The following is a 16,208-nucleotide window of genomic DNA, read 5'->3' as shown; positions in this document are numbered from 1 at the left end:
CTGACTGTCTTCTTTACATGCTTATAGCAAGTCAGATATATTTTTAGAGTAAAATTTTAACTACTCTTTCTTTAAAATCTTTCTTTAAAATTAAGAGCTCATATTGTGCTCAGGTTTATTGTTTGCTGCTTATCCAAAGCAGAAGATCCACCCAAAATGAAATAGTTGCAAAAATTCATTATCACTTAGTTAACACGATATAAATACTAATAATTTCTTCTGAGAAAAGTAGCAGAGATGACAGTGAAGTATCATTTCTAACAGTGTGCAGCTTTCCCCATAACTCCTTTGGGTTATATCAAAATGCCAAAAAGCACCAAATATAAACCACTTCTGCACAGAACACTATATCATCCCAAGATACATGCAAGGACACATTTAGAATTATTTACACTATCACAAACAGGGAATCAACCTTTTTCCTTGTGATTTATCACCCACTAGATTTCTCTTGTATTGCAATTTCTTCTCGTTGCTTTAAATTTTATTCTGTGTTTTCTGATGCCTTGTGCAAAACTCCATGAGTTAAAAGGTCTACCGATTGAAATGTTGATGTTTGTGTGTTGGTGTGTGACTGTGTGTATATTATACTCGGAGGTTTGACTTATTCCCTTTTTATCATGTGTTTGAATTATCTTGGACTATAATTTATTCTTTTGTTATGTTAAACTGTATTCTGTGTTTTGTGATGCTTTGAAAAACTCTACATACAAAAGGACAATTGAGTGAAAGTATATTTGTTTGTTACTGTACTTTGCATGTGAATGCATTTACCGTATATGCTTGATGCTGCAGGGTTAGGGCCTAGTCATGCTAACGGTGCTTTCACTAACAAAGATCAGCAATCAAGACAAAGCCAAACACCAAGCACACAGTTCAAAAAGTTTTTTGTTTTTTTTTCAATTTTCATATTGTATCGAGAGGACATGAGGAGAGGTTGGATTGAGTAAGCATATAATCACTCCATTGGTAAGAGCTATCAAGCTCATGAGAAGAAAAACCATGAGGACATAGAAATGAATCCTAAATGCTACTGAATAAAGAACACACCCTCACTGTTCACTTATGTGATGGTCTGGCTTAGCTCCGCATCCTTCAACAGCCTTTGAACCCAAAACCGTTAATAGTCATGAACCAAAATTAGCCAAGGCAAATAATGACACATAGTAGATGAAACTGCTTAGTTCTTTTATCCACAACAAACCAGTGTTCAAAAAGTGTAGTGCCATCTTCTGGATAAATAAATAATCCATGATAAAACAGGTGATGTGGAGGTTAAAATGTTTCAATAAATGATCAAACCAATAAATATTCTGTTAAAACGAGGTAAAAACCCAGGTCTGAGATACATCTTCTGAAAACAACCAATGCAAGCCTCTGGTGACACCTTCTGTACTGACTTCTCCTCTGACAAGTGCAGTCAACCTTTTACCAACTCATGCCCCACTGCTTCCATCAGCATCTGTGGGCAGCTCACGAGCCCTGCTCCTCTTCTCCCAGTACTGTCCATAGATGTCCACAGGACCTCTTGGAACACCTGGTCATCCCTGCTCTGCCATGGTCCTGTCTCCGCTTTCTTTTTATTCCCTCTTCTCTTTAACCTCCATTCTGTTCTGGACCTCTCCTTTCTCTCTGCCCAGGCTCCTCTTATACCTCTCCAGATTCAGGTGTGCTGGCACTAATTACAGACCATGGAGAACTAATGAGGCACTTAGCTGGCCATGCCAATTCATAATCCACCATGCTATCACACACACAACTGCACCCTACATAAGTCTAAGTGCTCCTGTATTTATTTATTTTTGTTAAATACCCAACACCACAGACTCCTCTCATGACAACATACCATTATAAGAACTGGATATGCATGTCTTGAAAGCAGCCACATTTCTCTGTCCTTCTAAATTAGATTATAGGCATATTCATCTACCGTATATACTCGCGTTTAAGTTCTCTCACGAATAAATCCGGGCTTGATTTTACCATATAATTTCCAGTATTTTATAATGTTGGTCATATAAGTTGAATGCGGAAAACTCCCGCTATTGGTCCAAGAGATTATGATATGCTAACGCCCACCTAAGATGGTAACCACGGAGAATACTGCTTTTTATTTCTATGATTGTGCCTACTTGACCACACGGTAATACCCAAACTATTCCAAAGAAACGTTTGTACTGATTTGTGTTTTTTGTATCTCATACACCTTTATCGGAAGAACATTCCTTATCTATGATGGAGCGTTCGATCAGAAGAAAATAAGAAGCTGGTTTTAAATTAAAAGTCGTTGAAGTGGTGAAAGAAATTGGTAACTGCGCTGCTGCAACTGGGTTCGCTTCCCGGGTCCTCCCTGCGTGGAGTTTGCATGTTCTCCCTGTGCCTGCATGGGTTTTCTGCAGGTGTTCTGGTTTTTTCCCACAGTCCAAAGACATCCAGGTTAGGTGGATTAGAGGTACTAAATTGGCCCAAGTTAGGTAAATAGGATGGACAAAAGTAGGAGACAGAGATGGAGGTGGCAGAGTTAAAGATGCTAAGGTTTGCATTGGGTGTGACGAGGATGGACAGGCTTAGAAAAGAGTACATTAGAGGGTCGGCTCAGGCTGGATGGTTTGGAGACAAAGTCAGGGAGGTGAGATTGTGTTGGTTTGGACATGTGCAGCTTAGAGATGCTGAGTATATTGGGAGAAGGGTACTAAGGATAGAGCTGCCAGGGAAGAGGAAAAGAGGAAGGCCTAAGGGAGGATTTATGGATGTGACAGAGCAAGATGCAAAAGACAGGACGATATGGAAGAAGATGACCCACTGTGGCAATTGCTAATGGGAGCAGCCAAAAGAAGAAGAAGGTGAATAGGATGGACAAGTTTGTTGGGCTTAATGGCCTGTTCTTGTCACAATGTTCTAAACTGGCCCTGACTGAGAGAAATGTGGCTATGTGCACAAGATTTGCAAAAACTGGTCCAGCCAATTTGATGGTCTGCAGCGAATTTCAAGGCTACTTCCTGCAGCATAGGTCTAGACACTCTCATGTTTATTCCTCTCATTTCCGATAAACTATTAAGAGTTAGCTCATTAATCGTATCATAGGGACTCACTTTCTTCTTTTTCTTTCATAAGACGATCCAAATACTCGGACTTCCACTTGTTTATACTGCTGACAGTAGTTTGACTGATGCCAAACTCCTCCGCAGTTTTTCTTTCACTGTGGCACTCCAAAAAATGTAACAAGTCACACTTCAGGCCCAGACTAAGATCTTTATACCCCATCTTCTTAGACATCTTTAGGTGAAGCACAGAACTGTCTCGTTTAAAATCAAGGTTGAAACTGAGGAGATAATTACAAAATTCAGTTGTGCAAAGAGAGAGATTCATAGAAATTCGAAAGAAATGAGTAATCCACAGAAGCAACACAGAGTCATGTGTTGATAAGAATTCCACGAGTAAACGAAAGTAAATAGAGGGGTGGGGAGTTGGGGCTATTCCAGTAGTTTGCTGGAAACCTATCCCTTCCAGAAGCTCTAACATGATTTATTTTTTTTATCTGCTCACTATAGCCAAGATGATTTTCTTTTTAGGGATCAAGGAGAGGTCAATGGTCACTTTATACAAACATTTTGCAGTATAAAACACCCTGTTTCTGATGGGACCAAGGAAAAGTGGTCACCTTGAGCAGTTGGTCACCTTACATGGGTGGTCACATTAGTAGGTTTTACTGTATAAGCCTTAAAAACAACCTTTCTTAAACAAGACCTTTTCTTTTCTTTAATATCAATTTTTTCTCTATTTTTGTATGAATTGTTTTGCATTAAAGCTTTACTAAAACTCTTAAAATGAAGATCTTTGGTCTGTGGAATTATTTGAACACGTGTCACACTATTGCCAAAACTGCCCTTCGAAGCAAACTGAAGAATCAAAACCTGCATACCTTTGTTAATTTGGGACAAACACAGCTAGAATATCAAGTTGGCAACTAGAAATTTGTCCTAAAGCTTCTGTGCTATACCAGCTTAAACTTTTGCTGACAAATATGTATATTTATCAAAATGTTTTAGATTCCTTTGGTTGATATGATGAAAAAGATAACAGAATTTTTTGCTGAGTCAGTATATGACAAGGAGATGCATTTCACTTTGCTTGACACACATATTATGTGAGTGACAGCAGCAGTTAAAAGTATATTGAAATCATCAATAAATGCATAATGGTATTGAAATATGTGGTACTGTAAGGAGTAGTTTCACCTATCATCTCACACCATAATGAAAAATAATGCCACTTGCCTCAGTTAAGACTTTCCAGTTCAGCATGAGGAAGTATGTGACAAGAACATATCATTTTGACAAGGAGCAGTGATTGAATTTCTTGTGAAGGAGAAAATCTCCACATCTAACATTCACAAATCACTTCAAAAAGTGCACAAGGGAGCACCTGCACAGGTGTTAGCAGAGTCAGATGATGTGTAAAGCACTTACTGCCAATCAGCAACATAATGGTCGCCGGTGAATTGCCATTATCAGCAGCAATAAAGGAAAAATGTAGATGAACTTAGAAGAGACAATTGACATGTGGTAATCAGTAGGCATGGAAGTGGAGACCGGAACAGGACACCATGTGGTTCAGGAGTTCTTTTCAGACTTGTAGAAGATTGATAAAAATTAATCCACTGTAATGAGGAAATGTAAAAAAAAAAATGCATATAGATTTGATAGAAAGGTAGTATCGCGGACGGCTAGGGCTCCTACTCAGGTGGGACACCTGGAGGATGAAAGGACCGGGAGAGGGACAATACCTTTCCCAGGACATGAGAGGGCAGCCACCCTGATTTGCATTGCGGCCACGGTATTGGAGCTTAGAAGCTAAACCCTATTGGGGCCCATGGTCACTGAGTCATAGATTGCAGCACTTCCGCCACTTCAGGAAGTGCTGCTGGAACATGAACCAGGTACACCCAGAGTGCTTCTGGGTGCCCAAGCAGCACTTCCGCCACACCAGGAAGTGCTGCAGGAAGGTCATCAGGGAACACCTGGAGCACATCTGGGTGAACTATAAAAGGGGCCACATCACTCCATTCGAGGAGCCGAAGTCAGGATGCAGAGGACGGAGCTTGTGAGGACAGAAGTAGAAGCAGCAGGAGAATAGAGAAAAGGAGAAGAAAAGAAGGGATTGTGAGAATTTCTAGCTGATTGGTGCACTGTGTGAGGTGCTGTAAAGGAAAGACAAAATGAACGTGTGTGTGTTTGGACTTCCGTGTGTCCTGGTTTCTGTAGTCGGGCTGATCTTCCACAGTAGTTATTTCCTATTCATATCTTAATTGGATTTTCAAAACAGCATGCTCATTAATTTTAGTATACGTAAAATGGAAATGCGCAAGTTGAAGAAACGTCTACCACAAGATAGTGTTTTCATAGCAAATAGTGACATGCTGGAATTGCTATGTCTTATTAAAATCGATTTGTGCCTGTGACTTTACTTACATTTAAGTCCTTGGGTTAAGTCCTCTTTTGGGCTTTAGAACTACTACTAAGCTGTATAGTATAGTTGATTGTATATATACTGTAAATGAAAGAACCTGAAAGAGTGCAACATTAAAAAATAAATGTACATACCGGTCAAAAGTTTCAGAACGTTTTATGGAAATGCACACAGTTTAATGTCTTAATGTTTCATGAAATCAAGGCATATAAAAAATAAACAATATGAAATAAAAAAAAGTCAAGGAATTATTAAGTGAACAAAATTTTATTCACACTTTTGATTCATCAGAGTAGCCACCTTTTGCTGATATAACAGCCAAACTGTTGTAACCCTTTTGATTCAGAATGCAAGTCACTCTGTTAAAATGTCACCAACTCTGCCTCCAGGAAAAGAATACCAGACCACTACTTTACATTTCTTCCTCCATGTTTGAAAGTTGGTGACACACAATGAGGAACCATTCTTTCACCAACTTGAAAGTCCATAAGACTTTCTCCCATTCTGCAGTAGTCCACAGCTGGCATTTCTAGGCACTATTTTGTCCTTTAACGGAATGGCTTCCTTTCTGCCACTTGTCCTGTCAAACCTGCAGCATAAGTAGTAGTACTGTTCACATTAGAAACTGAGACTTGCTTTTTCTGACCACAGTTAAGCTGTGCTGTGAGGCGCCTATCACGAAAGCTGGAGACCCTTAAAAACTTGTCTTCTGATTGGATTGTGACTTTGGGTCTGCCAGATCTCTTCCTATCAGTGTTTCTTCCAGTTACCAATTGGGTTTGAACAGTGTAGGGCAGTGTACTCACTGACACTTGGATTTCTGTTTGCAATTTCTCTAAATGAATGGCCTACACTTCCAAGGGTAAAAATGCTCTATCTCATTTAATTTGTTAATTGCCATTTGCTTGCCATTATTGCTGAAATGTACAACTTTATACAAGTAGTAGAAAGAAAGTAAAGTACTTCACAGGGTGTAAGTGACACAATCTCTTCTAACTCTGCTTTGATATAGACAAAAGGGTTTTTAAGTAATCAACAGAAGTTGGGACACCTGTGCAAATTGCTTGCTTCAACTTGCAAAACTTTAATTGCTGTAGAACATCTGTAGGTTGTAATCTATTAATTGTTCCCTGAAGAAGGCCCATTTGAAATATTCTGAAATTTCCTTTTTTCAGTTTTTGCTAACGTAAGCTTTAAATTTAAACCTCTGTCAGTTTGCTGCTTACCTTCTTTTATCATTTAAGGTAATTCACTGCATTTCAACTGATTAAATTTGAAGAAAAACTGAGGTGTTCTAAAATTTTTGCTGGTAGAGTATATACTGTCACGCATGCATGCCTGGGGATCATCTTCCTAGATCTGCTAAGATAAGCAGTACCATGTAGAGGTGGTGAAGTCGCAAACTGTATCATCACTTCTACCTGCAGTACACTACATCATTAACAGACTCGACCCCTTCGGTTGGATGCCAGAAGGTAGCATCTCATTTTGACCCAGGGATTGCAAAGAACAGAACACCGGTGGGACAGCAATAGTTACTCCAGACTGGAGAATCTTTTGTCTTTGGGATGCTATAGCCAATATTTACATTGAACCCTCGTGCACCCCTTTGGTTTTGCAACATATTATTAAACATGGCAATTTTTGTCTGTCGACCCAGTTACAATATGTAGTTAATTATGCATAGTATGTGCATTTGTGACTTTATGTTACATGTGTCATTTCTGGTTTTTTTTTTTGTAAGTAAACATTTAAATCACCCTGAACCTGTCTTATACAAGGCATGCTATTAACTTACACAACTGGGGTGTAGTCAGATTTTTCTTATGTACTTTCTTCAGGAAAACAATTATTACATTTTTTTTCTCGCTCACCACTACAAAGTAAAAGGGATAAGCAACACCAAAAAAAAATCACTTTTGGGAGAAATATTCCTTTAAGTGATTTGCATATTGTCACACAGCAAATCAGAGTCAAGGGTGGAACTGAGAACAGCCACACCATGTACCTTTAATGAATAATAACATATTATTAGTTTCCACCCTACACCACAAGGGCAAGTTTAAGTTTCAAACTGACAGCATTACTCTGAGAGGCACACACTTATTTTTTTTTTTATAAAAATTCGATAACCCAGACAACTAAGACGTAAATCAGGACACTTTAATGATCAGGGAAACTATCTCCCTGTGAAACACAAACTAATGTAACCCAGCCAAAAATAATGAGCATTTTTTTTTTAACTAAGTGCTTCATTCTGGAGCTAGACATTCTGATTTGAAACTCAGATTGTGTTTTAATGCTGCAAGAAACATCTAGTAATTTGTTTCTAGAAATTTGAGTTATCAATTGGTTATTAGACTTATGTGATATTTACACCATTTTACAACAGGTTCAGGAGTGTCAAAACAATATATTTGGGTTTAAGACAAACATACATTATTTAAAATGTATTTTCAAATTTACGGCGCCAATGTGCAGAGAATAGCTTCAAGTACTTTTGTGACACCAGTACTTTATGTGCCTGCTTAGCACAGTACATTTAAGTCCCAATGAGCCACCAACGCTTGTGGGTATGACCTTCAGTTCAAATGCCGCTTATGGCAAACTGGGTAAGTACTCCAAAAGTTTAAAATGGCAAAAAGTATACTTCACAACATTAGGATGTTCAGTGAAATACTGACAGGCTGAATCAAATAAAAAAAGATAAATTAGGACATTAATTGAGGACATGATATTCTAGTCCATTGCGCAACATTCCACTCTCCTGATTAGCAATGCATATGTAAAGATCAGCTGCTTTTGAAGTCCTTAGTTCACATTTGCACTGAAATGAACCAACAATATGGTGCCTTGCTCCTCTTGATATTTGGACATATTGTATCTACCTCTGCCACTCTTCTTGAGTCTATAAACAGGGCAGCCCTACAGGGAGTTTGCAAGCAGTGAAGAATTAAATGAAAGATGTCTCACACATGCTATTTAACCTCTAAAAGCAGAAAGAAGCATATGGAAGAGGCAGCTGTTGAAATGGACTCAGGGATATCTACCTTAGGGCAAAGACCAAAAAGCCTTAACTGTGCCCAGTATGCATTAAGGAGACTATAGTCAGAAATATATTAACCATATACAATATAGTTCCAAGGGAGTGCTAAGACACATAAGGGATAATCCTGAAGCTATATGAGTAGCCTTTGGTGGTGGCAATGCATAACATTGGAATTCAAACTGCAAGAAAGCCCCCTAGGTGTTTTTTGGAAGTTCATGGATTGCCTTAGGAATTATGTTGAAGAACTAGCAACTCTTTGAGTTATACACACAATATAACTTTTTCAAACAAGTTTAGTCCAGTTCAGGGTGGCAGGGAGCCACAAATGATCTCAGCAGCACTGGGTACACAGGAGAACCCAAGCCAGGACATAGTGTCAGCCCATTACAATGGCCGGCACATGGAAAAGCATGTACTAACTTGGGGCCAGTTTAGCAAAGCTACATAAACATGAAAGGAACACTCACACAGACATGGAGAAGCAGCAACTGGACAGGGATTGGATTCCAGGACTCCACTATGCCACCATGTCTCCCTCGTTCCCATTTACATTTAAAATATTAATTTTAATATTGTGAGTTAATTCATTAAAATTATAGATCACAAATGGATGGGTGGCAAATCCTGATAGGTAAGCAAAGGAAAAAAAAAGTCTGAGTGAAGATATCATTTGGTACCAAATGACAGATGTGAAAACAAGTTGAAAGATGCAGAGTTATGTTCAACATATTATATTTGAATTGTTTTCAGGATTTTTTTTGTAACATGGTAGTATTCTTGGACAGCATTGATGGGATTCATTTACATTTACTTATTTGGCTGATGCTTTTATCCTAGGTGACTTACAACATTTATGATGCAATTGGTTACATTTCTTTTGGTTTTCCAATTGGAGCATGGGCAGGTCAAGTGACTTGCTCATGGTCACATAGTGTCAGTTGCTGGATTTGAACTCACAACCTAAGGGTTTGAAGGCCAAAGTCTTAACCACTACAACATACTGGGCTTGCCAGAGCATGACCAGGTGCAATAATTGGCCGATCACCACAACAACAATGAAAAACGTGTTTGCAATTTTACTGTAATTACATACACCTTCCACAACAGAATACTTTGTTATGTTCACATGTGCCTGTCTCAACATAGTAAAAAGTTATAAAATTACTAAATAACATCAAGTGAGATTATCTAGTTACCAATTTCATGTCCATAGTACTGCATTAATGGAGCATTTTGTATTTTCAAATACATGGCTTCAGTCTACATTGCAGATGGTCATGATGTTGGCTTGTGATAACACTGCTCAAGAGGAGCAGGAGCAAGATGAGAACTGGGACTGCACTGCCAGGTACAATCACTAAAGAAATTGAGCAGAGCTGTCATCCAGATGAAGAACCATATACTGTAGTTCATTGCTCCAAGGACACCCAAAAGTAAATTGTGGTTACCAGCATCAGAGATTTAATTGCAGTTGGTTTTATCAGTTCTCTTGGCAGAAATATTCTGTGACCAAAGATGCATGTTCATTTGTTTATTTTTGCATACTGTATATGCGCTTTTTACAAAACAATCATAAACACCGTACAGAAACCATATTTTCTGCAATCAGATTCCATAACTAATGTAAAGCCATTCCATCTTTAACAGCACATAATATATATGGATCACACAAAGTTGTAATGACAGCATGGAATTAATTCATGGTCAAAAACAACATGGCTCAAAATAAGCAATGTGCTGGACAATACAGTGCAAGAAAACAGAATACCCAAGAGAAATGGAATGGTTACATTATACCGGATGCCAGTTGTGGCACAGCAAGGCCACAGAGAAGACAGATCTCTTCTAACGCGGGAAACTATACTGAGTTACTCAATGTCATTGGAATGTTTGACAAAATACTTTCCAAAGTAGTAGTGGACAGACCTTCACATATGAAATACGCTCACCACGACATACAGAATAAGATTGCTGGATTCATGGTGTACATGGTGAGGTGCTCTAAAATTATGGAAACCAAAGAGTCTGTTTACTGTACAATTTTGATAGATGAAGGTAAGTACATAAGTAAGAGGGAGAAAGTTTCTGTGGGGCTGCACTATTTGCAAAAGTCATGCATATGGACTTCTTTTTTACTTTACACCAGCTCTTGATTTAGCCACACTCCAACGCTGAAAGGTATAACAACAAAATGACATTCAATTGATGTAATATTTGCAAAAAAGCATATGTCAGTTGGAATGTTGGGATGCACAAATGGAGGAGAAGAGAAACTTTGTAAAGATTTATAAATATTGTCATGTTCACAGGCTTTAAGCCTGTTCTGGTGGATTGTATGTGCAAAATACAGTTTGCCGCTGAGTTTTTTGAAGTTTCGCCAATGCTATAACTTATTTTATGGCTTTGTTGTCCATGAACTAAGACCATCAGAGCATTAGAAGATTTGTAAAGTTGCAGAATTGAAAAAAATAGCAGACACACTAGGTGTGCCAGCAGTCAGTATTATGGTACATCAGGAATGTGCTGCCAGTCATATGTGTAACTGTACAAGTTCTTACCATTTAGTCACTTCCATGGAGAAAAACTGAAGTGTTATTAGTGGACTAATTCATTCTGAATCTAACCTTGTTTAGGGATCCATTCTGAATCACCAAGTTAAGTCAGACCAGCTACAGTTATTCAACTTGGAACTTTCAGGTGCAAATAATCTGCCCCACTCTGTGACTGGGATTATCTCAGAAAAAAACTTTCAGAGGATTCATGGAAAGAAATAATGTTAAGAGCAAAAGACCTGTGTGCAAAGGGTAACATATCTGCACATTCCCAACAACATGCAAAGAGCCAGACACAGAAGTCTTGCCACCTACAGGAGTTTATTGACAAAGCTCTGACAGAGCGAGTGCCTACTGTATGACCACTCTAGATAACCTGCATAAGCATTACTTTTATACAGTTACTGCTAGACTTGTCAATTAATAGGTGCTTTTCTACAGAGGCATTTGATGTGTTGACAAGGTTCTCAGTGTTCAGCCCAAAACTTAAATCGTTCTAAGATGAACAACATCCACCACCCATGGTCCAATACTATAGGAGCATAGAAGATAACCTGTTTTCCAAGATATGTGAAGTCAGCTTGTTTTCTATAAAGAAAAGAACATCAAGGACACAAAGTGAAAATTGGTCAGGAGTTTTAATGACTGATGACACCATACAAGAATACATTCATAGATTTGTTCAAACTGATATGTATCTCAATGACTTTCGACTATAACATTCACTATTTGCAAGCTGACTTACTCTTGACTTCAGTGCATTAAAGAAGTACCTAAGAAACAGCAGCCATGATCCTCACAAAGTAACCTGTCACTGCTGGCCATTTGCAGTTGAAGAGCAAGAGCTCCTGACGTCAAGTGAATTATTGATGGAACAACAATAGTTCTTCTACAAAATCTCTAATGGTAAGTGACTATAATCTTTATTATCTTGTACTTCGGTCTTTCATCAGGCTAGTCTTGACTCTGTCTTCTGTATGCTGTGATTGCTAAGTAAAGTAAAATTATCTAATTAACTGACTAAGCTTTTCCTCATATGACATGGATTATACACATACATATCGATTTGACATTTCAAAGTCAAATCTAATGCAAAAAGGTGATGGGTTTATTAAGTAGTACATACTGGGTAAAGTAGTTCTTAGCATGAACACTAAGTGTTTAGTTTTCTACAGACTTTGAAACCAGCTACTCCACTGAATGAAAAAGCACCCACAAAGCCCAGGCAGTAAAAAAAAAAAACTCTAGGTCTGCCCCAGGCTGTACTGTGTGCTTTAGGAACAGAGTTAAGTAATCTAATCCTGATGACGAGCCACATATGACAACATCCTGGATGAACCTTAGGCAAAAAATACCAAACACTATCTTATGATCTGACTTGTAATGAGTATAAATCAGTGGCATTATGCCATAAACAAGCAACTAAGTACACTTCCGAAAGAAAATATAAAGAAACAACAACAGGGCATTTTATACAGTTGTAACTGTAAATATTAGCTAAAGCATTACACACCAAAACCAAAAAAATAACACAATTGCAGGTATCTCTCATTAATACCGTGTAGCTCGCTAGTGAAGCTATTTTTCTTCTAACAATTGACAGCATACGTCATATATGCCCCAGAATAGGGGCATAAACATAGTCATAAAAAATGTCAGGATTGCTTAGCATACTTAGCACCTGCCTACTGTATAATGCGACAATACAACAGTTGTGTTTTATTGTGACAACTTAGGCATCAAGGCAATACATTGTAATCCTTTTATTGTGATTCTTGTCAGCATTTGATTTAGCTACCACCTCCTAAACATTTTTTTTTTTTTTTGCAATAGCCATAAAAATAAAAGCAGTTAACAATGAGTGAAGACTTACCTCTACCAGCTTATTGGCGTGCTCGCGGAAGACTTGTGCATATTCTTTCACCTCCTTTTCATTGCCACTTTTGGCAGCTTCAATAAGCACCAGCAGGGGAACATTGGTCTCCAGAAAAGAATCTGAAATGTGGTCCATTACTGCCTTTCGCAGCTGTGGGAACAAAACAAAAAAAAAATCACAAAATAAAACTAGAACACTAAAGGCAACTTCAACTGGGACTTTGCAGATTTTGAAAACATTAATAATTTATTACAAGTTAATTTCTGCTTTCACGTGAGTAATATTTACATTTTTAAAATATAATTATTATTAAACCACTTTTTCAATGACTACTTTTGTATAAGAGTTAAGAGGTAAAACATAATTTAAGCAGATTCAAAAGAAACAGAAAAGTCAAAGGTGTAGCATCATTTTTTTCAAGGTGTATGACTTAGGCTTAAACCTTCTCAGTGAAGTAAAGCCCACATTTTGATGCATTCCTGAAGTTCAAAGACTAACAGCAAAAGTTAGCCATCAACTTAAATATGGAGTTTGATTAATAGCAGTAAATAACTTTGAAAGGCAGATGCCCAGGACTCTTTAAGGGCAATAATTAAAAACATCTTGGATAATCTCATGTGCCCTACGTTTAGAACTGACTTGTTTAAAAGTATTAAAACCTTTAGTATTGTAATATGGGCGGGTGAACATCAAAGTAGGCAGAGCTGAAAAATAATTAGCAGTCAATAAATAATCAATCTGTTACAATACTCTCTGGCCATATTTACTTTATACAGAAATATGCCTGATCTTAATAAACATATGCAATTAAATAGCATTCTGTATGTTTCTGTCCAATGCTACATTTTCTAACAAACATACACTGAATCTTAGTGTCCAAAGGTTTGGAATCACCAAATAATGTTCATGTTTTTATATACAGTAAATTAGCAATTTTCTGTCAAGGTAACATTAAATTGATTTAAAAATACAGCCAAGAAATTAATAATGTTGCAAAAGAGCTATTACTGCTGGAAATGACCGATTTATAATTTATTATTCAGACTAGTGGGGCCAAGCCCCCCTGGCGCCCAACATCCAAGTTGCGGACCGGCAGGCTGCCCCACCTGCAGCCAAAATCACAAAATTCTATAAATATGTAGAAGAGAAATGAACTGTTATTCAACGGAGTAAAAATCATAAAATGGGAATAAAATATTTACTCTCCTACTGACTGGAGTATTCCTGTTAAACTGAAGTCCACTATGCTCGATGAGTATTTATAAGAGACTAAATAAATGATTCGTTCATTTCAACTGACATTCTTATAGATAAAATAACTTTATTCAAAAAATGACAGGAAAAAATCACGTGAAAACTAAAGTGGTATGCAATGAGTCATCGTAACTCGACCTTCAGCTAACAAAATCAACTAAATACAAACATTGGTGTTATAAAAAGATCTTTTTTTTTTTTAATAGTTTGTTCCTGTGAAAGAAAGTTTACTTGATGAAAAATAACACAATTTATTCAATTTAATTATTAAAATAAATTATTGAAATAATAATGATTTATTGAAATTAAAAACCAACAACTTTCTTAATATTTTAGTTTATAATTTAAAAACAGAATAAGAATATGAAAATCTAACAACATCACATTAAAGTTTGATAGATTCTGCAAAGAAGGATGCCAAATATATATATGTATGTTTAAAAATAAGCCAGATTTAAAGTATAACAAAAAAGTGACATAAAAATGTAACATAAAATCATTGCACAAAATCATTGCACTTTTAGGCTTAGGATTTTATTTATTTATATATATATATATCCTATATATACAGTGGAACCTCGAGATACGAGTTTAATTCGTTCCAGCACTGAGCTTGTATAGCGAATTTCTCGTATCTAGAACAAACTTCCCCATTGAAAATAATGGAAATCCAGTTAATCCGTTCCGCACCCCCAAAATTATCAACATAAAAATCAATTTTCCTAACAAATAACACTGATAAATAATATATACAAGTGGAACCTCGGTTTGCAAGTAACTTGGTTTACGAGTGTTTTGCAAGACGAGCTAAATTTTTTAATTAATTTTGACTTGATAAAACGAGCAATGTCTTTCAATACAAGTAGTATGGATACACTTTGTCTGCTGAGCGTCATGTGAGCATAACTGAGCTGATGGTTCTTCTCTCTCGTTCGCTCACGCCTGCCTCTCTCTCTCCTTATCTCTCTCGCTCACTCACTCGCGCCCCTCTCTCTCTCTCTCTCTCTAGGGCAATCGTCTCCTATTCTCCGTCTGCATGTCCGCAATATTTTTGGATACGCTTATACAGCGAGCTGCTACAGCGAAACAATGAAATCACAAGCGCACAAACGTGTAGATCCTCACGCCACGGGAGAACAAGGAACACTGAGTGAGCTGACAGGCTGGCAGCGTCAGCTTGGGTGAATCCCCGAGTCGAGGCGGATCGGGAAACGCGTCACGCATAACCATAGCCTGACTCGTGGCTCATTACGCGAGCCAATGCTCGTATTAAGATCCAAATTTTTCGCTGATACTAAGAAAACTCTCTTAGACCTTCCTTAATGAATCAGGTTTAAATGCTAATTGTTTATTAGGGAAACCCTTGTAATTGTATTAACACTTGATTAAGCAAATAAATTGTCTTTCCTTGGGTTGCAAGGTCCGGCATTCCTAAAGTTAAATTCTAGGTTCAAAAATAATCAAATTAAAACAGTTTTCTCAGTTAACATGTCAGTTTATTGTTGTTTTGCAAAATGGTTATTACTCCACGTGGTGGGCTGGCGCCTTGCCTAGGGTTTTTTTCTGCCTTGCATCCTATGTTGGCTGGGATTGGCTCCAGCAGAACCCCGTGACCCTGTAGTTAGGATATAGTGGGTTGGGTAATGGATGGATGGATGGTTATTACTCCATGTGACAGATTGTGTAGAAGATGAAGAGTTCATACTAAGATGTCCACAATTGTGTTGAGGGCAAACTGAATCTAATAAGGATAGAATAATTGGTGGAATGCCTAGGTGCACAACTGCACAAGAGGATAAGGACATTAGAGTGTATAATTTCAGAAACAAACACCTTGCAGATCAATACACACCAAATACAAGTGTCATCTTCAACAGGGAAAAGAAAAGGTTGAAATGGGCAAAAGAACACAGCATTGCATGGTGGGTTTATGTGTGACTCCAAACTCATTTTAACCTGTTCTTATTTCCCACCTTCAAATGTGGCTATTTCTTTGAAACACTCTCTC

At 37.6% G+C, this 16,208-nt stretch overlaps 1 protein-coding gene across 2 annotated transcripts in view; it reads right to left on the bottom strand.

The window, feature by feature from the left end:
• ctnna2 (catenin (cadherin-associated protein), alpha 2) overlaps positions 1–16,208 on the bottom strand; it is a 1,795,296-nt gene that overhangs the window by 357,877 nt on the left and 1,421,211 nt on the right. For both annotated transcript variants that reach the window (XM_039751821.1, XM_039751823.1), the window contains exon 9: positions 12,944–13,096. In XM_039751821.1, coding sequence (XP_039607755.1) covers positions 12,944–13,096 — 153 coding nt within the window. The remainder of the gene's footprint in view (positions 1–12,943; positions 13,097–16,208) is intronic.

Source organism: Polypterus senegalus, chromosome 4, assembly GCF_016835505.1.
Source record: "Polypterus senegalus isolate Bchr_013 chromosome 4, ASM1683550v1, whole genome shotgun sequence".
Taxonomy (NCBI): Eukaryota; Metazoa; Chordata; class Cladistia; order Polypteriformes; family Polypteridae; genus Polypterus; species Polypterus senegalus.
This window is presented reverse-complemented; position numbering and strand designations above follow the sequence as displayed.